Source organism: Emiliania huxleyi, assembly GCF_000372725.1.
Source record: "Emiliania huxleyi CCMP1516 unplaced genomic scaffold EMIHUscaffold_37, whole genome shotgun sequence".
NCBI lineage: Eukaryota > Haptophyta > Isochrysidales > Noelaerhabdaceae > Emiliania > Emiliania huxleyi.
The window spans coordinates 734,522-754,650 of NW_005199194.1; the positions used below are offsets into that span (position 1 = coordinate 734,522).

At 65.3% G+C, this 20,129-nt stretch overlaps 6 protein-coding genes across 6 annotated transcripts; 4 read left to right on the forward strand and 2 right to left on the reverse strand.

The window, feature by feature from the left end:
- Positions 1-2,126: 2,126 nt before the first annotated feature.
- Positions 2,127-5,521, forward strand: EMIHUDRAFT_102241 (hypothetical protein; the record flags this gene model as incomplete). Its single annotated transcript, XM_005771976.1, has 5 exons — positions 2,127-3,005; positions 3,101-3,505; positions 4,712-4,996; positions 5,026-5,232; positions 5,279-5,521. 5 exons carry the CDS (start codon positions 2,127-2,129, stop codon positions 5,519-5,521), a joined length of 2,019 nt encoding a protein of 672 aa, XP_005772033.1.
- Positions 5,522-6,410: 889 nt separating this feature from the next.
- EMIHUDRAFT_209236 (hypothetical protein) lies at positions 6,411-6,752 on the forward strand (the record flags this gene model as incomplete). The annotated part of the gene is made up of 1 exon (XM_005771977.1): positions 6,411-6,752. The coding sequence occupies one exon, from the start codon at positions 6,411-6,413 to the stop codon at positions 6,750-6,752; it is 342 nt and encodes a 113-aa protein (XP_005772034.1).
- Positions 6,753-11,181: 4,429 nt separating this feature from the next.
- On the forward strand, positions 11,182-12,287 carry EMIHUDRAFT_464053 (hypothetical protein; the record flags this gene model as incomplete). Its single annotated transcript, XM_005771978.1, has 3 exons — positions 11,182-11,928; positions 12,070-12,107; positions 12,165-12,287. Exons 1-3 carry the CDS (start codon positions 11,244-11,246, stop codon positions 12,285-12,287), a joined length of 846 nt encoding a protein of 281 aa, XP_005772035.1. The 5' UTR covers positions 11,182-11,243.
- A 41-nt stretch (positions 12,288-12,328) lies between these two features.
- Positions 12,329-14,152, forward strand: EMIHUDRAFT_451179 (hypothetical protein; the record flags this gene model as incomplete). Its single annotated transcript, XM_005771979.1, has 6 exons — positions 12,329-12,415; positions 12,519-12,626; positions 12,757-12,869; positions 13,062-13,152; positions 13,822-14,077; positions 14,120-14,152. The coding sequence occupies 5 exons, from the start codon at positions 12,329-12,331 to the stop codon at positions 13,981-13,983; spliced, it is 561 nt and encodes a 186-aa protein (XP_005772036.1). The 3' UTR covers positions 13,984-14,077; positions 14,120-14,152.
- Positions 14,153-14,372: 220 nt separating this feature from the next.
- On the reverse strand, positions 14,373-15,071 carry EMIHUDRAFT_65638 (hypothetical protein; the record flags this gene model as incomplete). The annotated part of the gene is made up of 1 exon (XM_005771980.1): positions 14,373-15,071. One exon carries the CDS (start codon positions 15,069-15,071, stop codon positions 14,373-14,375), a length of 699 nt encoding a protein of 232 aa, XP_005772037.1.
- A 1,273-nt stretch (positions 15,072-16,344) lies between these two features.
- EMIHUDRAFT_436104 (hypothetical protein) lies at positions 16,345-17,656 on the reverse strand. Its single transcript, XM_005771981.1, has 4 exons — positions 17,495-17,656; positions 17,385-17,426; positions 16,959-17,283; positions 16,345-16,885 (listed from the first exon to the last, which is right to left on the reverse strand). Exons 1-4 carry the CDS (start codon positions 17,600-17,602, stop codon positions 16,650-16,652), a joined length of 711 nt encoding a protein of 236 aa, XP_005772038.1. The 5' UTR covers positions 17,603-17,656; the 3' UTR covers positions 16,345-16,649.
- Between the last annotated feature and the right edge of the window lie 2,473 nt (positions 17,657-20,129).

Consider the following 20,129-nt stretch of genomic DNA (forward strand, 5'->3'; position numbering starts at 1 on the left):
CCCTCTCCCTCTCCCCCCTCTCTTGCGCCGCGCGCCTGCCGCAGCATGCCGAGCGTCGCCTTGCACGTTCCGAGGCCCTGCAGTATGCGGCACGTCTGGCCGAGGGCCTCCTCGGCGTCGAAGCCGCACACGCGGCACCACACGTCGTTCACGTGCACGATCCGGAACGGCTCGTGCGGCTCCGTGATGATACGGCTCTCGGAACTCGGCTGCAGCGCCTGCTCGAGCGTCGCCGGCAGAGAGTTGAGCGGCGGAAGCTGCGGGACTGCGGTGGGCTCCATTGCGCCACGCCGGGCCGCCCACGGTCGAGGGGCGCGGCCTACCGACGACCGACCCGCAGGTGACGCGACGCGCCGAGGAGGGGGGGAGGGAAGGCGGTGCGGGGGGGTGCGCGATCGGGCGCGGCGGCCGCGCGTGAAGAGATGGGAGAGCGAGGAGGTGGAAAAACAGCGTGGGGGTGGCGGGGCCGCGGCTCGCGCGTCGCCGCGCACGCTCCGCGGCGGCCGCCGCTCCGCAGGCGGACTGCTCTGGCAGAGGGGCCCCGTCGGCGCGTTGCGGCCGTGAGCAGCGCGGAGTGCGGGCGAGGAGGCGAGGCGCGGTCCGGGCGACGCGCAGGCGGCTGCAGCGGAGGCCGCGCGTGGTGTGTGGCCGAGGGATGAGGGTCGTCGGGAGTCTGGCGCGCGCCAACACACGAGAAGACTCTCGCGCCGGCCAGGAGCAATCGACGCTCTTCGTCTGTGAGCCCCCCACTTTTGATGAGCTCATCGCTCTGGGCTGATCTCGGGAGCCGTTTTTCTTTTTTTGACGGCTGTCGTGCAAGCCCCGCAGAGGTGCGGGCGAGAGGGCGGCCCGAGCCCGAAAGGGCCCGCCCTCGACCTTGCTCTACATGGTAACGGATAAGAAGAGAAACACCCCCGGACCGGGACGCCGGCGGTCGAGTCGGGACACGCTGTGGTTCAGACGTCCCCCCCCTCGACGCAGTCGAGTGACTGACATGAATAGGGAGGAGAAAGTGTCCCCCACATATCACCACAGACGCAGCACAGGGGCTCCAATCCTGTCCGCCGGGGCCTCGGCTAGATCTCCAGTGGGGAGTGCGAGGGCTGGATCGACTGCAGCGAGAGTGTGGGTTGTGGACCGTCGGGATAGCGTGTGGCGTAGATGTTCTCCTGGAAGTAGAGAGGCTGATGTCTCTCGCCCTGCAGGAAGGAGAAACTCGGACGGGAGAGTGAAAACTCCTCCCTGCGGCATGTGCGCAGAACGGGTTGCGCAATGTGCGGCATCGTGTTGAGGGCTCGGGAGGGCAACGACGGCAGCGTTGCCGAGCTTGTACAGGGGCCTCAATCCTGTCCCCGATGGGGTGCGCCTCTCGCCGCGCGCGTAGCAGTCGGCGCGCGGGTAGCCTCAGAGATGCGCAGAGCGAGATGCGGTTATCAGCAAACCAAGCCCTGGGCTTGGATGGGCGCGGCGAAGCCGCGGCGCAGTGGATAGCGTGAAGAACTCGAGATCGCTGGGATCTTGAGCCGCCGCTACCACGTGCAAGCCCCGCAGAGGTGCGGGCGAGAGGGCGGCCCGAGCCCGAAAGGGCCCGCCCTCGACCTTGCTCTACATGGTAACGGATAAGAAGAGAAACACCCCCGGACCGGGACGCCGGCGGTCGAGTCGGGACACGCTGTGGTTCAGACGGCTGTACCGTCGGGTACTTATTTTAAGATGAGGTAAACAGCAATAGATCCGGCCTGAAGCGGCCTAATCGATACCCAGCCCTCACGGAATCGGTCCCTCCCTCGTTGTACAGCAATCGATCCTTCACAGTGCCCGTCCTGCCAAACTTGCCGAGAATCGGTCCCCCACCCAGGTCACCTGTGGCGCGAAGCATGTCTCCCGCCCTCGGTGCGCCGACCGCGCAGCGGCGGCAGACCATAAGAAGACAACAACTAAAAATCTCTCTCTAAGAAGCGGCGCAACGAGCTGGCTGCTGCCGACAAACACTGCAGTTGTATTTAAATCTCAGCGGCCTACTCCGCACAGCTTTGGCGTGGGCGTGGCTCTAGGAGTTTTTCCTTTTTCGATTCGATGAGTTGGGGCTCAGCTCCAAGAGACCTCGAGAGTGTCGTGCCGCAGGAATGAGGCTTCCGAGCACGCTCGCTGTGGCGAGCGAGCCTTCCCGCTTCACGCCGCTCGAGAGCTGGGACCTCGAGTCGGGCGGCTTCCGACCTCTCGCTCCGGGTCTGTGGCTCCTGCGTGGCGAGAGAAGCCACCTGCCCGAAGGCGCGTGCAGGCTGCTCCGGCCTGTAGCGAGGGCCGCAAGCCTCGAGCGGCTGCTGCGCTCAGCTGCCTCCTCCTCGCAGCAAATCCCAGCGCGGTGGCGGCTCCGCTTCCTCGCCCGCGACGGCGGCAGAGCAGCGCCGCTCGCCGGTGGTCCGCGGTCGGAGATGGCGGCCGAGGCGTCCGACATCCTCTGCACCGCCGCGCGTGCTCTGCCGGGCGAGCCGGCGCTGCAAGGTCCATCGCCGCTGCTCCTCCTCGTCCGCACTCCGCGGCTGTGGTACCTGGCTCTCGACGTCACCGTCTCGCGCCAGCGCAGCGAGGCGGAAGAGGCGTGGAGGCTTCGCCCGTACTCCTTCTGCTCCGCCACCGACCTCCGCCTCGCCCGCCTCGCCGTCTCTCTCGCCGCGGCGCACCGGGCGGCGGGCGACAATGGGGCGCTGCTCGACCCCTGCTGCGGCTCGGGCGGCATCCTCTTTGCCGCGCGGCTCGCCGGCTTGCGCGCGGTCGGCCTCGACAGGAACCCGACCGCGGTGGAGGGCGCGACGGCGAACATGGCAGCGGTCGACGCGCTTCTGGATGGCTCAAACGGCTCCGGTGGTGGTGGCGGCGGATGCGGCGGCGGCGGCAGCGGCGGGAGCGGCGGCGGCGGCGGCGGCGGCGGGAGCGGCGGCGGCGGGAGCGGCGGCTCCTCCGTGCTCGAGCACGACTGCCGCAACCCGCTGCCGCGCGAGGCGGTGCGCGGCGTTGCTCTGGTCGCGTCCACGCTTCCGTGGGGCTGACTCACGCCGGGGAGCTCTCTCTCTCTCTGAGCCGTCCCTGAGCCTTCTAGGTCGTGTCCAACCTGCCGTGGGGCCGCAACACGCGGCTGCCGCACGCCGAGTACCTCTCCTCCCTCCTCGCCCCGCTCGCCAGCTCGCTGCCCGGCGCCACCTTCTGCCTCGTCACCGCCGAGCCGCTCGAGCCCGCCACTCTCGCCGCCACCAACCTCGCGCCGCGGCGGGTGGAGGCGGTGGGACGGCGCTGTGTCCTCTCGCTGCTCGAGCCGGCGGGCCCGGGGCAGGGAGCAGTGCCGGACGCGGCGGGGGCGAGGGTCGGGGCGGCATCCGCGAGCGGCGGCGGCGGCGGCGGCGGCGACGCGGCCGAGCGGGGCGAGGTGCTCGTCGGGGGCGGGCTCCGGTCGGCGGCAGGTTCGCCCTCGCTGCGCGTCCGCCTCGTCGCGGGCGCGCTCATCGAGGTGCAGCATCGGGCGGCCGAGGGCGGGCGGACTTGGGCCACGGCCCGCGTCACGGCGGTGGCGGAGCCGGGGCTCTGCACTGTCGCGTGGCGGCCGAGCGGCCAGACGTCGGTCCTGCGGCTCTCGCTGCACGGTGGGCCAAACTGGCGGTTTGTGGATCTTTGAGAGTAGCTCTGCGCCCCTTCGTTGTTAGAAGAGCGTTTCTTTAACTTGTGTTCTGCAATAGATCTGAACACACAGTCGAAACACACAGGGACACAGGTCTCCGTAGTGCGTATGGTAGCGTTCAACCCGTTCCGGCATCGCCAGTGCTTTACGTAATTGTGATTTGTGTGGCGCCTCATGAATCCTCGAGATTTTGACGTTGATGACCGAGAGCTCGGGCGCGCCCAGATGCACGTCTCAGAAACTGGCAAACTCAGAATAAGAGCCTGATGCCGCGCTCCTCGCACACAGCCACCAGCTCGGGCTGCTTGCTGAGCAGCTCGAGCTTCTGCGCAGAAGCGAGAGGAGGTTCAGTATTTGTAGGTGGGGCGTGTGACGAGGGGGGGCAAGTGCGCGCCTTCAAGCTCGGGGCCGCTCCCTGCTCGAGGGCGGCGGCCAGCGTTTTGCAGCCCTCCTCACCAATCTGGTTGTAGTGGAGAAGGAGCTCCTTGAGCCGCGGCGCTGCCCCCTCCTTGCCGAGGGCGGCCCTGTTCACGCGCGCGCGAGACGTGCAGACAGGGTTGCCAGGTGAGAGCGAATGGCGCGGTTCACGCCTCGCACAACAGAGAGAGAGATGCGCTCTGCATGGTGGGACATAAAAGAAAGCGAGTACTTGGGCGAGTAGGCCGTGCGGTCGACGCTGCCGCGCGCGACTTTGCGCGCGAGGCGGCGCAGCTTGAGAACGGCGGTGGGCGAGAAGCCGCCGCCGAACGTCTCGTGGAGCAGGCGCTCGCTTCCGTGAATGTGAGCCTCGCCATCCTCACCTGGCAGTCGGACGCAAAAGCGTCCGCCGATAATTGCGCTTTCGACTGGGTCGTCGCTGGCGCGTGCTGGCTCACTCTCCCGTTCGCGCAGGCGATCGTTGCAGTCGCCCTCCGCCCAGGTGGGAAGGATATGAGGAGATGGAACAGCCCGAGGGAGAAGCGGAACGAAAATACGAATGCGATATTTTTTTAAAGCTCATATGTGTGAATGTATGTGTAGATATGTATGTAACTGTAGAGAGGACTCGGTTTGGGGCAGAGTGAGTGGGAGAACTTTTCGGCGGTCGTGGAGGTCGTGGAGGTCGTTGAGTGGCGAGTCACGCTCGTGCGGACAGCATCGATGCCGGCGCCGGACGCGGCGGCGAGGCACACGGGCGCCGGCGTGGCGCGTCGGCAGGCCCACCACGAGCGGATGCGCGACGAGCGCGCTCGGGAAGCGGCCGCGGGCGACGCGGAGCTTCCGCCGGAGGACGACGCGGTCGAGATGGCGAGCGCCGTCCACGTGCTGGACAGCGTGGGGGAGGTGGGCGCGAACTACACCCTGCTGCGCAGCAAGGAGACGAAGGCGAAGGGCGGAAGCGAAAGCGCGAGGATGCCAGGGCGGCGCTCGACGGCCACACTGTCCTGTCCACCGGATCGCGCCTCGAGATCTTCTGCGACAGCGAGCGGTGGTACCCTGCGACCGTCATGGCGCGGGAGGAGGACGGGGACGGACGGATCGTGCACGAGGTCGAGTACGGCGGCTACGGATCGGCGGTGGTGGCACATGCTGGACGACGAGCGGTGGCGCGCCGTCCCAGAGCAGGCCGGCGCGGGCGCAGGCGGCGCTGCCGCAGACGGGGATGGGGATGCGGCGATGGACCGCGCGGACGGCGAGCAGGGTGCCCGTGCCGCGGGCGCCGCCGAGGCGGCCGAGGTGCGGCCGGCGCCGCCTCCTGTGCGCCGGGGTGTGCGGCGCAGCGCGCTGGCGGACGCCCTCGAGGCGGAGGATGACGAGCAGCAGGAGGAGGCGGTACACGGGTTCTCCGCAAAATTCCCGGCATTTTGACGATTTGGAAGAAAATTTGGCTGATTTTGGGCCCAAACCAGCCTCAGACTCGGCTCAGAGCCCAAAATTTGACGATTTCCACGGAGTTTTCCCGGGAAAATAGAGAGGAAAAGAGAGGGTGCTACAGCCCAAGGCACGCACCAGGTGTAAGAGTCGATTTGGGATGAATTCTTTTGCTAAGGGGCCGTTGTCTGCTGTGCCTTTTGAGATCCAAGGACCAAGATTTTTAGCAATACCAAACAAATCTAACACTGTTGTTGTTGTTTGCCTTTTGTGGTGCTAGTCCGTGCCAGTCTGCTAATAAATAAATAAATAAAACGGACATCCCGAGCTGCTGCCATAAATAAATAAATAAAACGGGCACGCCAAACGAGGGGTGGGAGAAGGACAGGGTCCCCACCTGCACGAGCAGGATCTTGTAAGGACGATCAGGGACACAGGGGAAGGGGAGCGGGGAGCGCATCGCGACACGAACAGGAAGCGTAGAATTCTTTTGCCAGTCTGCTGTGAGCGAGGCGTGAAAGAGAATAGAATTCTTTTGCTACTCAGTCCGCGCCAGTCCGCGCCCTTGTCGTGCCAGTGTGCTGTGAGAGAGGTAGGTAGAAAGGTGAAGAACAGCCAGGCTCGGACTGGACCCAACGCGGTATGGGTGGACGCTAGACAGATGATGACGACACGCACGAGCGACACACAGACACAAAGAGAGGCTTATATGTGAGAATTCTTTTGCTACTCTCTTGGCCCTTGATTGAGGCCAGCGCGGCTCGAGGTCGAGCGCATGTACATGTGGTTTCTCGCACTATCAGCGCTCACGCTCGTGAGGCCGCCGCTCCACGCTCAGCCTGTCGTAGTGAAGCTCGACGCAGCGCGAGTCCTTTCAACCCCTGCCATGGCAGGCCAGTGGCGCGGCCGCCAGCCTCGGAAGCAGTCGCTGCCCAAGCTGGCGCAAAATCGCCGAGGTCCGCCATACGGAGGCACGCGGTACTCAAATAAGCTCGCTCTCGCAAAGGGGGGCAACGGCGGCCTGCGTCGGCTGCGATCTGGGGCGGCCACGAGAGCAGAGTTCGAAGGCCGCAAGCCTGCGTCGTCGCAGGCATCAAAGGGAAGCCTCCCGGAGCCACTTGCGAAGCTCGTAGCCTTGCTCTACTACGGTGCATACGTCGGCGTCTTCGGAAAGATGGTGCTTGCCGTCCTGGAGAGGGGGCTGCCGGGCGCTGCAACTGCGGGCTAGCCGCCATCTTCACACCCACTTATAACGGCACACTGCATCGCGCCAAGTCTCACCATCCACATCTGTGCTTCTTAGACTAGTAGTCAGTCTGTGGTCGTCATGTTCTGATGAGAGACTCTCTGAAAAGGCTGAAAACGTGTATGTGCACGCTAGTCTTACGGATCTGTGAGCCAGGAAAAGGAACACGAAATGTGGGGGAAGACGACACCGGCCGAGAGATTCAGAGAGGGACCAACCCATGGGGTGCGTGGCGCGGCACACAGCAGCCGCGCGCCGCCACGCAGCTCGTCGGGGATGTCCATCGCCTGAGGGGCGACGGCCTGTGGTGAACTACTAAACTGCCTCATCCACAAAGAGAATTTAAACAAGAGAACTCTCTCTCACAGCACACAGGCTCGACACAGGTGCGAACTGGCGCGTGCTAGTACTATCACCGGCACACCACCGGAGCCGCCTAAGCGACTCCGTTAAGAACGGCAATGCACTTAGCACCGTGCACAATGCCGCTGTCCCCGCACGCTAGCTCGTTCACCGTCTGCCACGCCACGGCGGTGTGGAGGACGACAGACAAGCGCTGCATCTGCAGCCCGTGCCAGTTCTTGGTGGTCCATGTGACCTCATTGATCACCCACCGTTTGCGGGGCGTGTGTCCTGCCGCCGAAAGGGAGAACGCGTCTCGGGGGGGAGGGCCGCGACGGCGGCTCAAGCGGGAGGGAGCGGAGACAGTGGGCAGAGAGCGAGAGCTGCGGCGGGCGGAGGCGTACGTGGCAGACGGTGAACGAGCTAGCGTGCGGGGAGAGCGGCATTGTGCACGGTGCGGAATGCATTGCCGTTCTTAACGGAGTCGCTTAGGCGGCTCCGGTGGTGAGCCGGTGTGTGTGCCAGTCCGCGCCAGTCCGCGCCCTTGTCGTGCCAGTGTGCTGTGAGAGAGGCTTGTATCTTAAGAATTCTTTTCAGGCTCTTCTTTACCAATTACGAACAACTCCGGAGCCCGCCTCCCGGCCGAGGCGCCGCGGCTTCTTTTTCAAGCCCGGTGGGGGTATAACGGCGGCGTTTATAACGGATATGGATCTCGCTGCGCCCCTAGGCGCGCCCACGGCCCCACCCCCCACGCCGCGCGTGTGAGCCGGCCGTGTCCGCGTGTGTGGTGTGTGTCTCCCTAGAGCCTAGACCCTAGTCCACACACTAATCAAGCGACAGCGAAAGCCTTCATCCGCGCCGCTGCCATCGGAGCCACCGCCTCCCACGCGCCCAATGCCGGGTCGTACCGCTCCACCGAGCTGAGGATCCCGCCAGGGTTGTGGCCGGTACCCAATCCGCCTACGACATAGAGCTTGCCGTCGAGCGCCGCCACGCCATGAGCCTCCCGCGCCTCCGCCATCGGCGCCACCGCCTCCCACGCATCCAACGCCGGGTCGTACCGCTCCACCGAGCTGAGGACGCCGCCGTCGCCACGCCCGCCCACAGCGTACAGCTTGCCGTCGAGCACCGCCAGGACGTGAGAGTCCCGCGCTGTCGCCATCGACGCCACCGCCTCCCACGCGTTCGTCGCGGGGTCGTACCGCTCGACTGAGCTGAGGAAGCCGTCTTCGTCGGTGCGGCCTCCCACAGCATACAGCTTGCCGTCGAGCGCCGCCACACCATGGTCGCTCCGCGCCGCCGCCATCGCCGCCACCGCCTCCCACGCGTTCGTCGCGGGATCGTACCGCTCGACCGAGCTTAGGTCATCAGCGTCGCCGTTGAAGCCTCCCACAGCGTAAAGCTTGCCGTCGAGCACCGCGACGGCGGGAGCAAACCGCGCCTCTGCCATCGGCGCCACCTCCTCCCACGATTTCGCAGCCAGGTCGTAACGCTCCACCAGGTTGGAAGCGCCGCCCGCCGCATACAGCTTGCCATCGAGCACCGCCGTGCAGACATACGTGCGTGCCGAAGGCATCGGCACCGTAGCCTCCTCCTCCCACTCGTTCGTTGACGGGTCGTACCGCTCCAGCGAGCTGAGGAGGCGTTCATCGTTGTCGTGGCCGCCGACCACGGTCAGGCGCGGCCTCTCGCGCGTCTTCAGCGTCTCCTTCCAGCCGCGGCGCCACGCGCGGCACGTGCCCTTGATGGCGTGCTCCTTGGTCGGCAGCTGGGCGAGGATGTGCGGGGCGAGGTCCGGCGAGAGGAGGACCTCAGAGAGCACCCACTCGGGCTGCTCCACGAGCCGTGCGGCGTGAGCCTCCGCCACGCGCATTGCGGCGGCGCTCGCGCCCGCCTGCGCCTCGATGATGGCGCACAGCTGCTCTGGCGAGAGGCCCGAGACGCGGGCGCCGATGCGGTGCGAGGCCATCGGCGTGATGCCGCGTTTTCTTTTTCAAGCTCTTCTTGGGGGTAAAACGCCGATCTGCCTGGGCATGGACCCGCGGGCCCAAAGAACCTCTCTGCACTTTGATTTCTTGCACTAGGAAGATGTGGCCGGCTCGTGGGAAGGCAGCCCCCGTGGGAAAGCCCGCCCGGCCCGCTCCCGACACCGGAGCGGTGCTCCGGGGGCACGCCCCCGTGCACCACCCCCGCCTATGAACTGCACCACTCCCGATCGGGGGCGGTGCAACCGGTGCTCCGGGGGCACGCCCCCGTGCACCACCCCCGCCTATGAACTGCACCACTCCCGATCGGGGGCGGTGCTCCGGGGGCACGCCCCCATGCACGCCCCCTCATATGACAGCGCACGCCTCCTCATATGAAATGCACACCCCCGCCCGGTTTTCATATGAACTGCACCGCTCCGAGACCGGAGAGACCGCTTTATTGCCGCGATCAAAACTAGGTCACACACCAGACGACATGTACTCTCCCACCCGACATGCGACAACCGGCAAAACGCTGTCGTGAGCCAGCCGCTTTTGCGGCAGCCGACCGCGGAGATCGAGCGCGCCGCGTGCGCGGAGATCGACATGTGGCGAGGCGACCGTCATCCCGTACGATGCCGCTGGCGCGTCGGCGCGAGCCTGCGGCTCGGCGGAGGGCTCCACGCTCGGCGCGGCGGAGGTGCGCCGGACTGCACCACTCCCGCACCACCCCCGACTCGGAGCGGTGCAGTTCATATGAAACTGCGCACCGCTCCGGTGCACCGCTCCCGTGCGCAATTAGGAGCGGGGGTGGGCCAGGTGGCGTGCCCCTCTAATGGGGGGTGGCGTTCCCACGGGGGCTGCCTTCCCACGCGCTGGCCACATCTTCCTAACGGGTACATCACGGGCGCGCAAGGCGCCTGCTCGCGAGAAGCCGTTCAAGCCCGCCATCATCACCCCCCCAAGCAGCTGCGGCCGCAATTTCAGCCGGTCCCGTGACCGCCCCGACCCGGCAGGTGCGCGTTTGAGCGAGGGCGTCCTGCAGCGCACCGAGAAGGGGCCGGTCGCGCGCAGCGCCACGCCGCAGGCGTCCGCCGGAGGCCCGCCGGAGGCTGTATGCGGCGGCCACTTCCCCTCGGTCTTTCGCCGCGCTCCGGCCGCTCCTTGGCTCCTGGCCGTCTCTTCCGAGCGGCTTTGCGCGCCCCCAACATTCCCCTGACAGCAGCGCCTCACGGCGTGGGCTGCGAGGTCACTCGGGGTGACCCAGGGGGCGGCGGGGGAGCACTCTTCCGCCGGAGTATCGACGGTCTTCCCGCTACTCGCCCGTTTAAGGTGCATCCACGCCCCGCCCACCACCTTCCCGCAGCCCCCGCTCGGTGACGTCCTCATCTTCTCCCCCCTTGCCCCGCCCCCCTTCAGGCAAGGCCCTGGCCACCAAACTCGCTCCGGGAACGGGCAGCAGCGCGACGCTTTTTGAGAGCGAGCGGCAGCGGCGGCTCAGCACCAACCTTTGCAACGCAGGGGCTGGCTGCGTGGGCCCCCCCCACCGGACTCCGTCGGGTTCGCGTCTCCCTACCCGCTGAGGGGAGCGCAGTGTGTGTCTGTGTTTGTGTCTGTGTCCCTGTCGTGTCGTGTGTGTCGTGTGTAACTCTCGCACTGCTCTGTCTTAGCTCTCGCCACAGGCTCAGCCTCGCCTCTCGCTCTCCGCCCGCACGCTCGACGCACACGACAGAACCCGGACGACGTGCGTTTTTGCTTCTCTACAAAACACGCACACCCACGCCCGCCCCAGTCAGCGGACCCAGCGCCATCGAGAACAAAGACTTTGGCGAGCCAACGCAGCCGAGAGATAAATTCTCCGCAAGAGAGCCTGCCGCTAGCGGAGTAGCGGTGCAGAGCGCGAACTCGCCGTACTCGAGTACTGAGCCTAGCGCAGCGCGAACTCGCTCCTGTACATAGTTGCGAAAAGAAAGAAAGAAAGAAAACACACAACCCATGGGAGGGATGGGAGAACGGCACGCCGCCACCACACAGGGATTTATAGTTGCGCAATCCTAGCCGGACGAGAAGAATTCTTTTCTCCAACGGCCGCGCTCTGGGGTCGCTCGGCGCTCGCCTGTTCGCCGCTGGTGCTCCCGCCGCCACCCGAGAATTCGGTTGAGAGATGGCCGGGGCGCCGCAGCACCTCGTCGGCTTGGAGCACCAGCTGCAAGTCTCGCGCGAGAGCGCGCTTCTGGGCAACTACGAGGCGTCGCTCGTACACTTTGACGGCGCCATCTCGCAGGTGCAGCGCTACCTGCGGACTCTCGACGACCCGGCGCTGCGTGCAAAGTGGCTGCGGGCGAAGGAGGACCTCTCGGGCGAGTTCCAGATTGTCAAGGAGATCGTGGCCGAGCTCTCAAAGCTCCGCGCCGGCAGCAAGGCGGTCCCGCCTCCGACGGCCGCGGCGCCGCCGCCGTCGCAGCTGTTGCTCCGGCCGGACCCCGTCTCGGTCGTCGGCGGCCCGAGCGGCGCGGCGCAGCAGCGTGACCCGGACGTGTGGTCGCCGCCAAAGCCTCCTCCGGAGCGGTACCCTCCTCCGCCGCGCCGCGCCGCGCCGCCCGACTGGGCGAGGCGCGATCCGCAGCAGGCGGCGGCGGCGGCGGCGGCGGCGGCGGCGGCGCCACAGCACGGGCCCGGCGCAGCGCGTGGCGCTCGGGCGGCGGCGGCGGGCTACGGCGCGGCGGCCGCCGCCGATGCTCCGCCAGCGGGAGGCCGGCGGCGCGGCGAGCGCAAGCCTCCCGTGCCTCCGCGTCCAAAGGCGGAGAGAGGCGGGGGGAGAGGGGCGCGGCGGTTTGTGGATGAGGTTTGTGCGGCGGACGCGGAGCTGGCGAGCATGATCGAGCGCGACATCCTCGAGCGGAGGCCGTCCGTGCACTGGGGCGACATCGCGGCCTCGAGGAGGCGAGGCGCTGACGAGCCGTGTGCGTGACTGCTGGTGAGTTGGTTAGGCGACATCGCCGGCCTCGAGGAGGCGAAGAGCGTGCAAGTCACTAGGCTTGAGTGGTGAGGCCGCTCTCGGTGGACCGGCCGACGAGTTGGCTAGGCGAAGCGCGTGCTCGAGGAGGCGGTGGTGCTGCCTCAGCTGATGCCGGACTACTTCCAGGGCATACGGAGGCCGTGGAAGGGCCTTCTCCATCGCCCGCCCTCCCCGACGCCTCGGCCGTGAACGGCGTCTCCTCACGGCTGTGGGTGTGAACAGGCGTGCTCATGTTTGGCCCTCCCGGCACCGGCAAGACGCTGCTCGCAAAGGCGCTCGCGGCCAATTGCACCAATAAGGAGTTAGTTGATAGCCAAGTGAGGGACCGGCAAGACGCTGCTCGCTAAGGCGCTGGCGAAGCCGAGCGCGGCACCGCTGCCCTCTCCCCCCGTCGGCCAATGAGCTGGCGAGCTCCTCCAGGCGCTGGCGACCGAGTGCGGCACCACCTTCTTCTCGGTCACATCCTCCACACTCGGCTCCAAGTACCGCGGCGACGCGGAGCGGATGGTGCGGCTCCTCTTCGAGATGGCGAGATGGAGCCGAGATGGAGCCGAGATCGAGCCGAGGTAACGAAGAGGTGGAGGAGGGACCGGAGCCTTTCTGCTCGCTTCCTCGCCTGTCTTCCCCTCGCCTCACGGCGGCCTGCCCCTCCGCCCAGGCGCGCTTCTACGCACCGTCCACCATCTTCATCGACGAGGTCGACTCGCTCGCCTCGCAGCGGGGCTCGACGGGCGAGCACGGCGGCGCGCCGCCAGGGCGCGTCCGGGGCACGTCCACGACGTGTCCGAGACATGTCCGCCAGGCGAGCACGAGGCGTCGCGCCGCGTCAAGTCGGAGCTGCTCGTGCAGGCGCTGGGCTCGGCAGACCTCGGCACACCTCGGCACACCTCGGCACACCTCGGCACACCTCGGCACATCTCGGCACACCTCGGCACATCTCGGCAGATCACGCGGATGATTCAGATCACCGGAGTCTGATGCTGGCCCTCTGCGCGTCCAGATGGACGGCGTGGGCGGCGGCGGCGCCGAGGACGGCGAGTGCAAGAATGTGATGGTGCTCGCTGCGGCACCCTTCTCGGAACTTGCTGGGAAGCTTCTCGGAACTTGCGTGGAACCTCTCAGGTGCTCGCCGCCTCCAACTTCCCGTGGGACCTCGACGAGGCGCGTATCTCGGCTGTACCTCGGCTGTATCTCGGCTGCACCTCGCCTGTATCTCGGCTGTACCTCGGCTGTACTTCGGTTGTATCTCGGCTGTATCTCGGCTCTATCTCGGCGCGGGACCTCGACGAGGCGTTGCGGCGGCGGCTCGAGAAGCGCATCTACATCCCGCTCCCCGAGCCAGCCGACATCCGCACGCTCCTCGGCGCGTCGCTGTGAGGGCAACGCAGTCAGGCAGGTGCTGGCTCGACGCGGCACCGCCGCTCCGCGTCTTGACTGGGTAGGCATCAACCTCAAGGACGTGCAGCTCGACGCCTCAGTTTGCCTCGACGCGCTGGCCGAGCGACTCGCCGGCTTCTCGCCCGCCGACGTGAGCCGGCTGCATCTCGGCTGCATCTCGGCTACATCTCGGCTCCATCTCGGCTCCATCTCGCCCCGCCGACGGCCTCTGCCGCGAGCGCGCGTTGGCGCGAGTGCCTCGCCCGTGCGCCACCCCCTGCTCGCTCGACAGGTGACGAACCTCTGCCGCGAGGCGGCGATGATGCCGATGCGGCGCGCCATCAAGGGGCTGCGGCACGACGAGATCCGCAGGCTCAAGCGCGAGGACACAGACACGCCGCTCTGCCAGGACGACATCGAGCAGTCGCTGCTGCGCATCAACAAGACGGTGAGCGAGAGCGACCTCGGCCGGTTCGAGGAGTGGCTCAAGGAGTTTGGCTCGACCTGAGACCCTGAGTGTGCGCGGTTCAGTTTTTATCATTGGATGAGGGGCTTTAGTTACCTGTCCCGGCTTCGTGTGTCTGCCAGTGTGACTCTTGTCACATGTCAGGACGTAGCTGTCTGTATTTTTCGGCGCATGCATGTGTGTATTGCTCGATATGCTTCTTTCATGATTCATAATCATATGTATACGTACTAAAGCAGCCACGGACGCGCGCGGCAGGACGTCGACATGGTCCGCTCGTGACGACGGGGTCGTGGGCCAGACGTGGGGCACGTCCACCAAAACGACGAATTTGGACACACAGAAGTCAGAACGCGCGTGCCTTTTCTGAACCAGCTCCTAAAATAACTACCAAGGAGGACAACACATGCGCAAACGTGCTGAGTAGCGAATCACATTGGACCCCAAACGCCGCCGTCCGCCCCGTCGTCGGGCAAGCCCTCGAGCTGATTCTGGAAGTGCACGTTCGCCTTGAATTCCGAGTAGAGCGTGAAGAGCACGTGCAGCGACTCCGTCAGCGAGGAGTACACCGGGATGTCGAGGATAGCGCACATAGCTCGAACCAAGTCGGCGAGCTCGAGCGACAGCTCCGCGTCCGGCAGCCGCGCCGTCTCGAGAAGCTCCTCGAACTTGGCCGGCCAGATCTGCATGAGCGACTCGATGTCCGGCATCGGCTTTGAGTAGCGGACCGAGGGCGCGGGCTTGTGGCGATGCAAATCGTTGATGCTCGCGACCCACGAGTTGATCTGCCGCGCGTTCTTGTCGGCGTGCTCGATCGAGCGTACCAGCATCGGTTGCACGCCGGACGACTTTGTCGTCGCTCGCAGCTGCAGCGTGAGCACCGTCGGGTCGCTCTGCGTCGGCGCCGGCTCGTCGAGCACCGTGAGCCCGAGGGTGTCGGGCTTGTTGTCAGGCCGAGGGACCTTGACGAAGGGGTCGATCTCGCCCACTGCGGGGATGTAGTCGGTGATGAAGGGGCGCATCTTTGTCTCGAGCTCGATCTGGTGCGGCTTGTACCTCGTAATGTACCCGAACATTTCCGCTATCTCCTGGGAGACGTCGAGGTCGGCGTACTCTGCCGGGTCGTACATGCCCTCCTCAAACATACCCGCGTGCTCCGCAGCCGACGTGCCCGCGGCAAAGTCTCGGTGCACGGCCGAGCTCAACCCGCCCCCCGGCGAGGAGGCCATCTCGCCAATCTCTGGCTGCTCCACCGTCGCGAGGGTGGGTGCCTCGGGTCGCCGCTCATACCGCGGTGCCTCCGCTCGCTGCTGCTGCGCCGCCCATGACGGAGGCCTGTCGTCGCGCACCTACTCGACGCGGGGACACCACTCCTGACGGCGGGCCGCAGAGCCACTCTCCCGTGCTTGCGTGAGGCGACGTGTGGCTCCATCGCGTGCTCAATGCGGCATCGTCGGCGTGCCGATTCGGGGTCGTCGACGCTCGCTTCCGACTCCACGTCGTACTCCTCGTCGTGCGGGCGGTTGGAGATGGTTCCCGAGGACTGCATCATCGCAGAGGTGGGCGCACAGCTGCCGCTGCCACTCGCTCGAGGCCGCGCTGCGCCCGCGCCAGCCACAGGCGATGGGTGCTCCGACCCGTTGTCGGAGAGATCGACCGCCTTGATGCGCAAAAGAGAGATATGAGCTCATGCGCTTGAAGGGATGGCGCTCCTATGCCGGCGCGCCTCATCAAACGGCTGGTTCTGAATGACGCCATCGCCGCCGTGACCCACATGGTCGCCGTCAAAGTCGTCAAAGTCGTCGTCGTCCACAGCCCGCCGCTCGTTGAACGTTCCCGACCCGTCCTCGTCCGAAAAGTCGCCGCTGTCTCGTCGCTCCATTGCGCACCGCGCTCGCCTCTGTGGCTCGTAGCGCCCTCGCGCGCGCGCAGGCAATCCAACGCGCGTTTGTTACGTTCCGGTCGTTTCACAGCCTATTGAGAAGAAAATACGTCGTGGCGCTCCACAGCCTTAGAATACGTCCTATGGCGCTGTGCGCTGGTCTGTGAGAGGTTGAGGTGCGAGCCCTGGAGGCCCTGGGGATGGGAGACTACCTTCACAGCTTGCCCGCCAAAAAAAGCTCGACGCTTTGGGCTACGAGAATGAGGAGCTGCGCAACCAGCCAACCCCAGCCGAGCTGCAGCTGTCCGAGCAGCTGTGAGGCAGGGCTTGGCTGGGGGCGGGCGCTAGGGAGGAAGGCACAGCACGCATGTCTGAGGCGTGAGGGAGACGCACAGGCGCGGACGTCCGGGAGCGGCGGGGGGCAGACGGACCCAAGCGCGAGACGCGGACGATGTCTGAGGGCTGCACGAGGCTCTGACATGCGCGAACACGGAGATTAGTGTTGGGTCAGAGTCGCTGTTACCCACGCTATCGAAATTTGCACACAAAACAACGCCCGCAGGCGCAGCTCCGCACGTGCCCCCCCCCCCCCCCCGCCGGACAAGGGACACCAGGACACCAGCGCAAAATGAAACACAATCAAACACCGAACAAAACGCAGCATGCACACACGAACCCCTCACATGCGGAAACAAAAACTGGGGTCGTCTAGTGAAAAACATCCAGCAGCGGGCCGCATCACCATCAGCGGCCGCATCCCCCCTCCACATCTCCACCATGGTGTGTCGTGATGCGGAGCGCGTACAAATGGACGGAGATACGCGAGTCAGAGGGTCGTAACGGTGGCCGACCTCCAGCCGTTCAGCAGGGACTTGCTAGAGCTGTAGCTTGCTTGGTCGAGCGAGGATCGTGGCGATTGTGACGAGGCACGTTCCAGCTCGCCGAGGGTCTTGAACTCGCCCTCGCGTGCGATCGGGTGATGCGGCCTGGAGATGCTGGGGATGTTGAAGAGGACGAAGAAGGTCGGTAACATGAAGAGGGCGACGCACACGGCCAAGCAGCCTACAGACGTGGTCTATATGTGGTATTGCTTACGGGCGCAGCATCCGCGCGGCGCTCGACAAAGTCTGAGAGCCTCCGGTGTGCATCGTGCCGATGCTCATCGCAAGGAAGTAAGCCGTCGCCCCGACGACCAAGCTAACGTAACCGCTGCAGAAGTAGACCTGCGGCAGGATGAAGAGGCGGCCGAAGGCATGCACCGTATCCCGCGGGTGCAGCTCATCATCGAGGATTGGAATCAGAAAGGCGCCCGACATGATTGCCGCCGAGATGAAGGAGAAGAGGGAGAAGCAGAAACTGATAGTCGCCACCGTCTTGCAGAAACCCCCGTTCAGGTCCGGCTCCGCGAAGAACCCACTTCCGGCGACGGAGAGCATGAGAGCAGAGATGATGCCTTGCACCTGGGAGGAGTGATCGACTCTTCGTGAACTCTCACGACGGCGAAGGGCGGCGGTGGGGCGGAGGTGGTGTGGCTGAGGCGACGGGTACGCGGCGAGGGCGCCTCGAGCCCCTTTGCGATGCCCTGACGGGTGCGCTTGATCGCCTAGCAGTACGCAACCTTATTCCAAGATCGGACCCCTAACCACGCCTCTCGTGCGCTTGCGCTCTCGCCTTGACGTCGGCAGTGCTCCGTCCGAGAAAACGAGCCCGAGCCCTGGCGGAATGGAGGAAGATTTGGCCCTTGGTGGAGGCCGTCGGGCTGCTGCTCGTCTCCGCCATGGACGCAAGGCAGGCGCAGGTTGAGGTAGCCGACCGCGTTGTGAGAGAGACGCGCAAGGCCCGAGAAGGCCCCGAGAAGGCGTCTCACGAGTGTTTCGAGAAAAGAATTCTACGAATACAAGCCCCTCGAGAAAAGAATTTTACAACCTACAACAGCATGTGCATAGATATCTTCGGACTGAACAACAATAGGGCGCAGATAGCGAAGAAGCACACTCAATGGCACAAACCCAGAAGTAGCGGGCCCCGTGACGCATCCATTTCCATAAGGTCCCCACAGCGAAAGTGGATGACGGCATCATCGAGGTCATACGTGTACTTCTGCGTCTTTGAGCCGCTGCTTGGTGCTTGCCAACACCCCCCTTGATTGAGTGTGCACAACCGAATAGCGCTCGGCTGCGGCTCGGATCTCGCGACGCCAAACGGCGGCAAATAACGGCCAACCATGGGTGCAAAAATGCGTGATGATCATGCGACATTTGCAGGTTCCTTCTATTTGTGCCGGGGTCAACAAACCTCCTTAACCTCCTTAACCCACTCGTCGAGTCTCTCAGCAAGATCGAGGCGAGACCCGAATTCTCACAGAGAGGACGGGCGTGGGTGAGCGGTGTGTGTGTGTGCGCGCGCGCGCAGCCCGAGTGCCCCCCCCCCCCCCCCTCCCCTCCTAGATCCAGAAGTGGCTCCTGATTCCAAGCGACCGGAGGTGATGCATGAGCTTGATCGCCTCGTCAACAGCCGCGTGCGCGACTGACTCCGCTTTCCAGCCAAAATTATTCCCGTCGAATTGAAAGTGATATTCAAAGAAGAACTCGTCCACAAGCTCGGCCAGCTCTGGGCGACTGGCGATGCCGTAGGCGATCTCCAGCTCAGGGCCTCCGTCGATGTCGAGCTTGACCGACACAAAATCTTCCTTGGTCGCTGCGTGCGGCAAGACCTTTAGGAAGCTAGTGTCCGGCGCTGCACCGGCCGGCCCAAACTGGCTCGTGTTCAAGTCGGCCTCTTCGATGTAGTGGTTGTAGAATCGGATCCTGGGCACACGCGCAGGTGAGGATGTGAGAGGATGTTGTGAGGATTCGATTCGGAGGCAGGAAGTGTTGCCGGGAAGAGGCAGCGAGGGCGCGCCTTGGCCGGAGGAACGGCGGGACGTGACGCCACCAGGCCGCCGGACGGTGATAAGCCCCCTCCCATGCGTATATGTCGTCGAACTCCACGCAGTTCTCGCGATACCAGGAGAAGAAGAGCGGGATGGACGGGCCGCTCCCCGATGCCTCCAGAGGTCGGCTCGGATCGCCGTCCCAGTCGCCGTATGTCGTGCACCCGAGATCGAAGAACTTGTTTCGGCCCCGCTTTGGCTTGTCGGCCTTGTCAGCCTTGTCGCACTGGTTCTCGAGCAGGATGTAGTCGATGTTGAACAATGCCTTGTTGGGTGGAGCCGGATGCACGAGCCCTCCACCCAACGACTGAAGCTCCGCCGTCTCGGCCCTTGAGAGTGGCAACGAGCTCTTGCACACACTTTGAAACGCAAGCGGGTGTCTGGCCATACCGGTCAACGGTTCGATTAGCCCGGAGCGTCGGCGGGCCCTGAACCTGGAGAGGTGACGAGCGATGTTGGGCGGAGGTCGCAGCACGCTTTGTCCGCGTGGGTGTGTTGCGTTCGCGACCCACGCCGCCCACTCCGCTGCGTTAGCTCGCTGCGACCACGCCAGCTTGCACAGCCCAGGGCCGCCGGCCTAGTCGCAGTAAGCAAGCTTAAGTCCTAAGTCCAAGATCGGACCCCTATTGAAACTCTTCGGCCGGCGACCTGTTTGGCGACCGCGCCACCCGTCCACGCTCGCTCAAAGGCGCTCGACGTGTAAATCTCGCTGTCGGTCGGAGCAACTGGGAGCTGGCCCGGAATCCTTGACCAGATTTGCTGCGGCTGTTGAGCGCTGTCAGAGCGGTGCCCCGGGGGCGCGGCGAGCACCCCAAGCACCAGCGGTATCATGTATGCCGGGTGCGCGCCGAGCTCAGACGCCGTGATGCCCCATCGTTTTCTTCGCCAGTGTGTGTGTGTGTGTGTGACGCCACCGCAGGTGCAGTGCCGCCATCGGCATCGCCTCCCACGTCTTGAGACTTGACACACTTGAGTGTTACACATGGCAGGGCCTCGGGCGGCCAGTTCGGAGAAGCACTTTGAGGCAACCAACCGATGATGTGGTTGAGCGTGTCCCGGATGATAGGGCCACACGTCGGCCGCATTTGGAATCCGATGCCATGCAGCAAGGCCAAGGCTCGAAGGGTGAAGTATAGTGGCAAATGATTGCCGACAGAATCGGACCTCTCCTCCTGGCCCGCGCCGCACGCAGCGAGACGGTGAGAGGCTGGCCGGTTGGCCGTCTGGAGGGGTCGCGGGGAGATCATTGCGGTGTCGGGGGTCGCGCCGAGAGAGCGCGGCGATGCGTGCTACCAACGCCCGCCATGCGCGAACGCTGTCGGCGCCCCTGGCCTCGCAAGAGGTGATCTGTGATCTGTGAGGATCCGCCCGCAG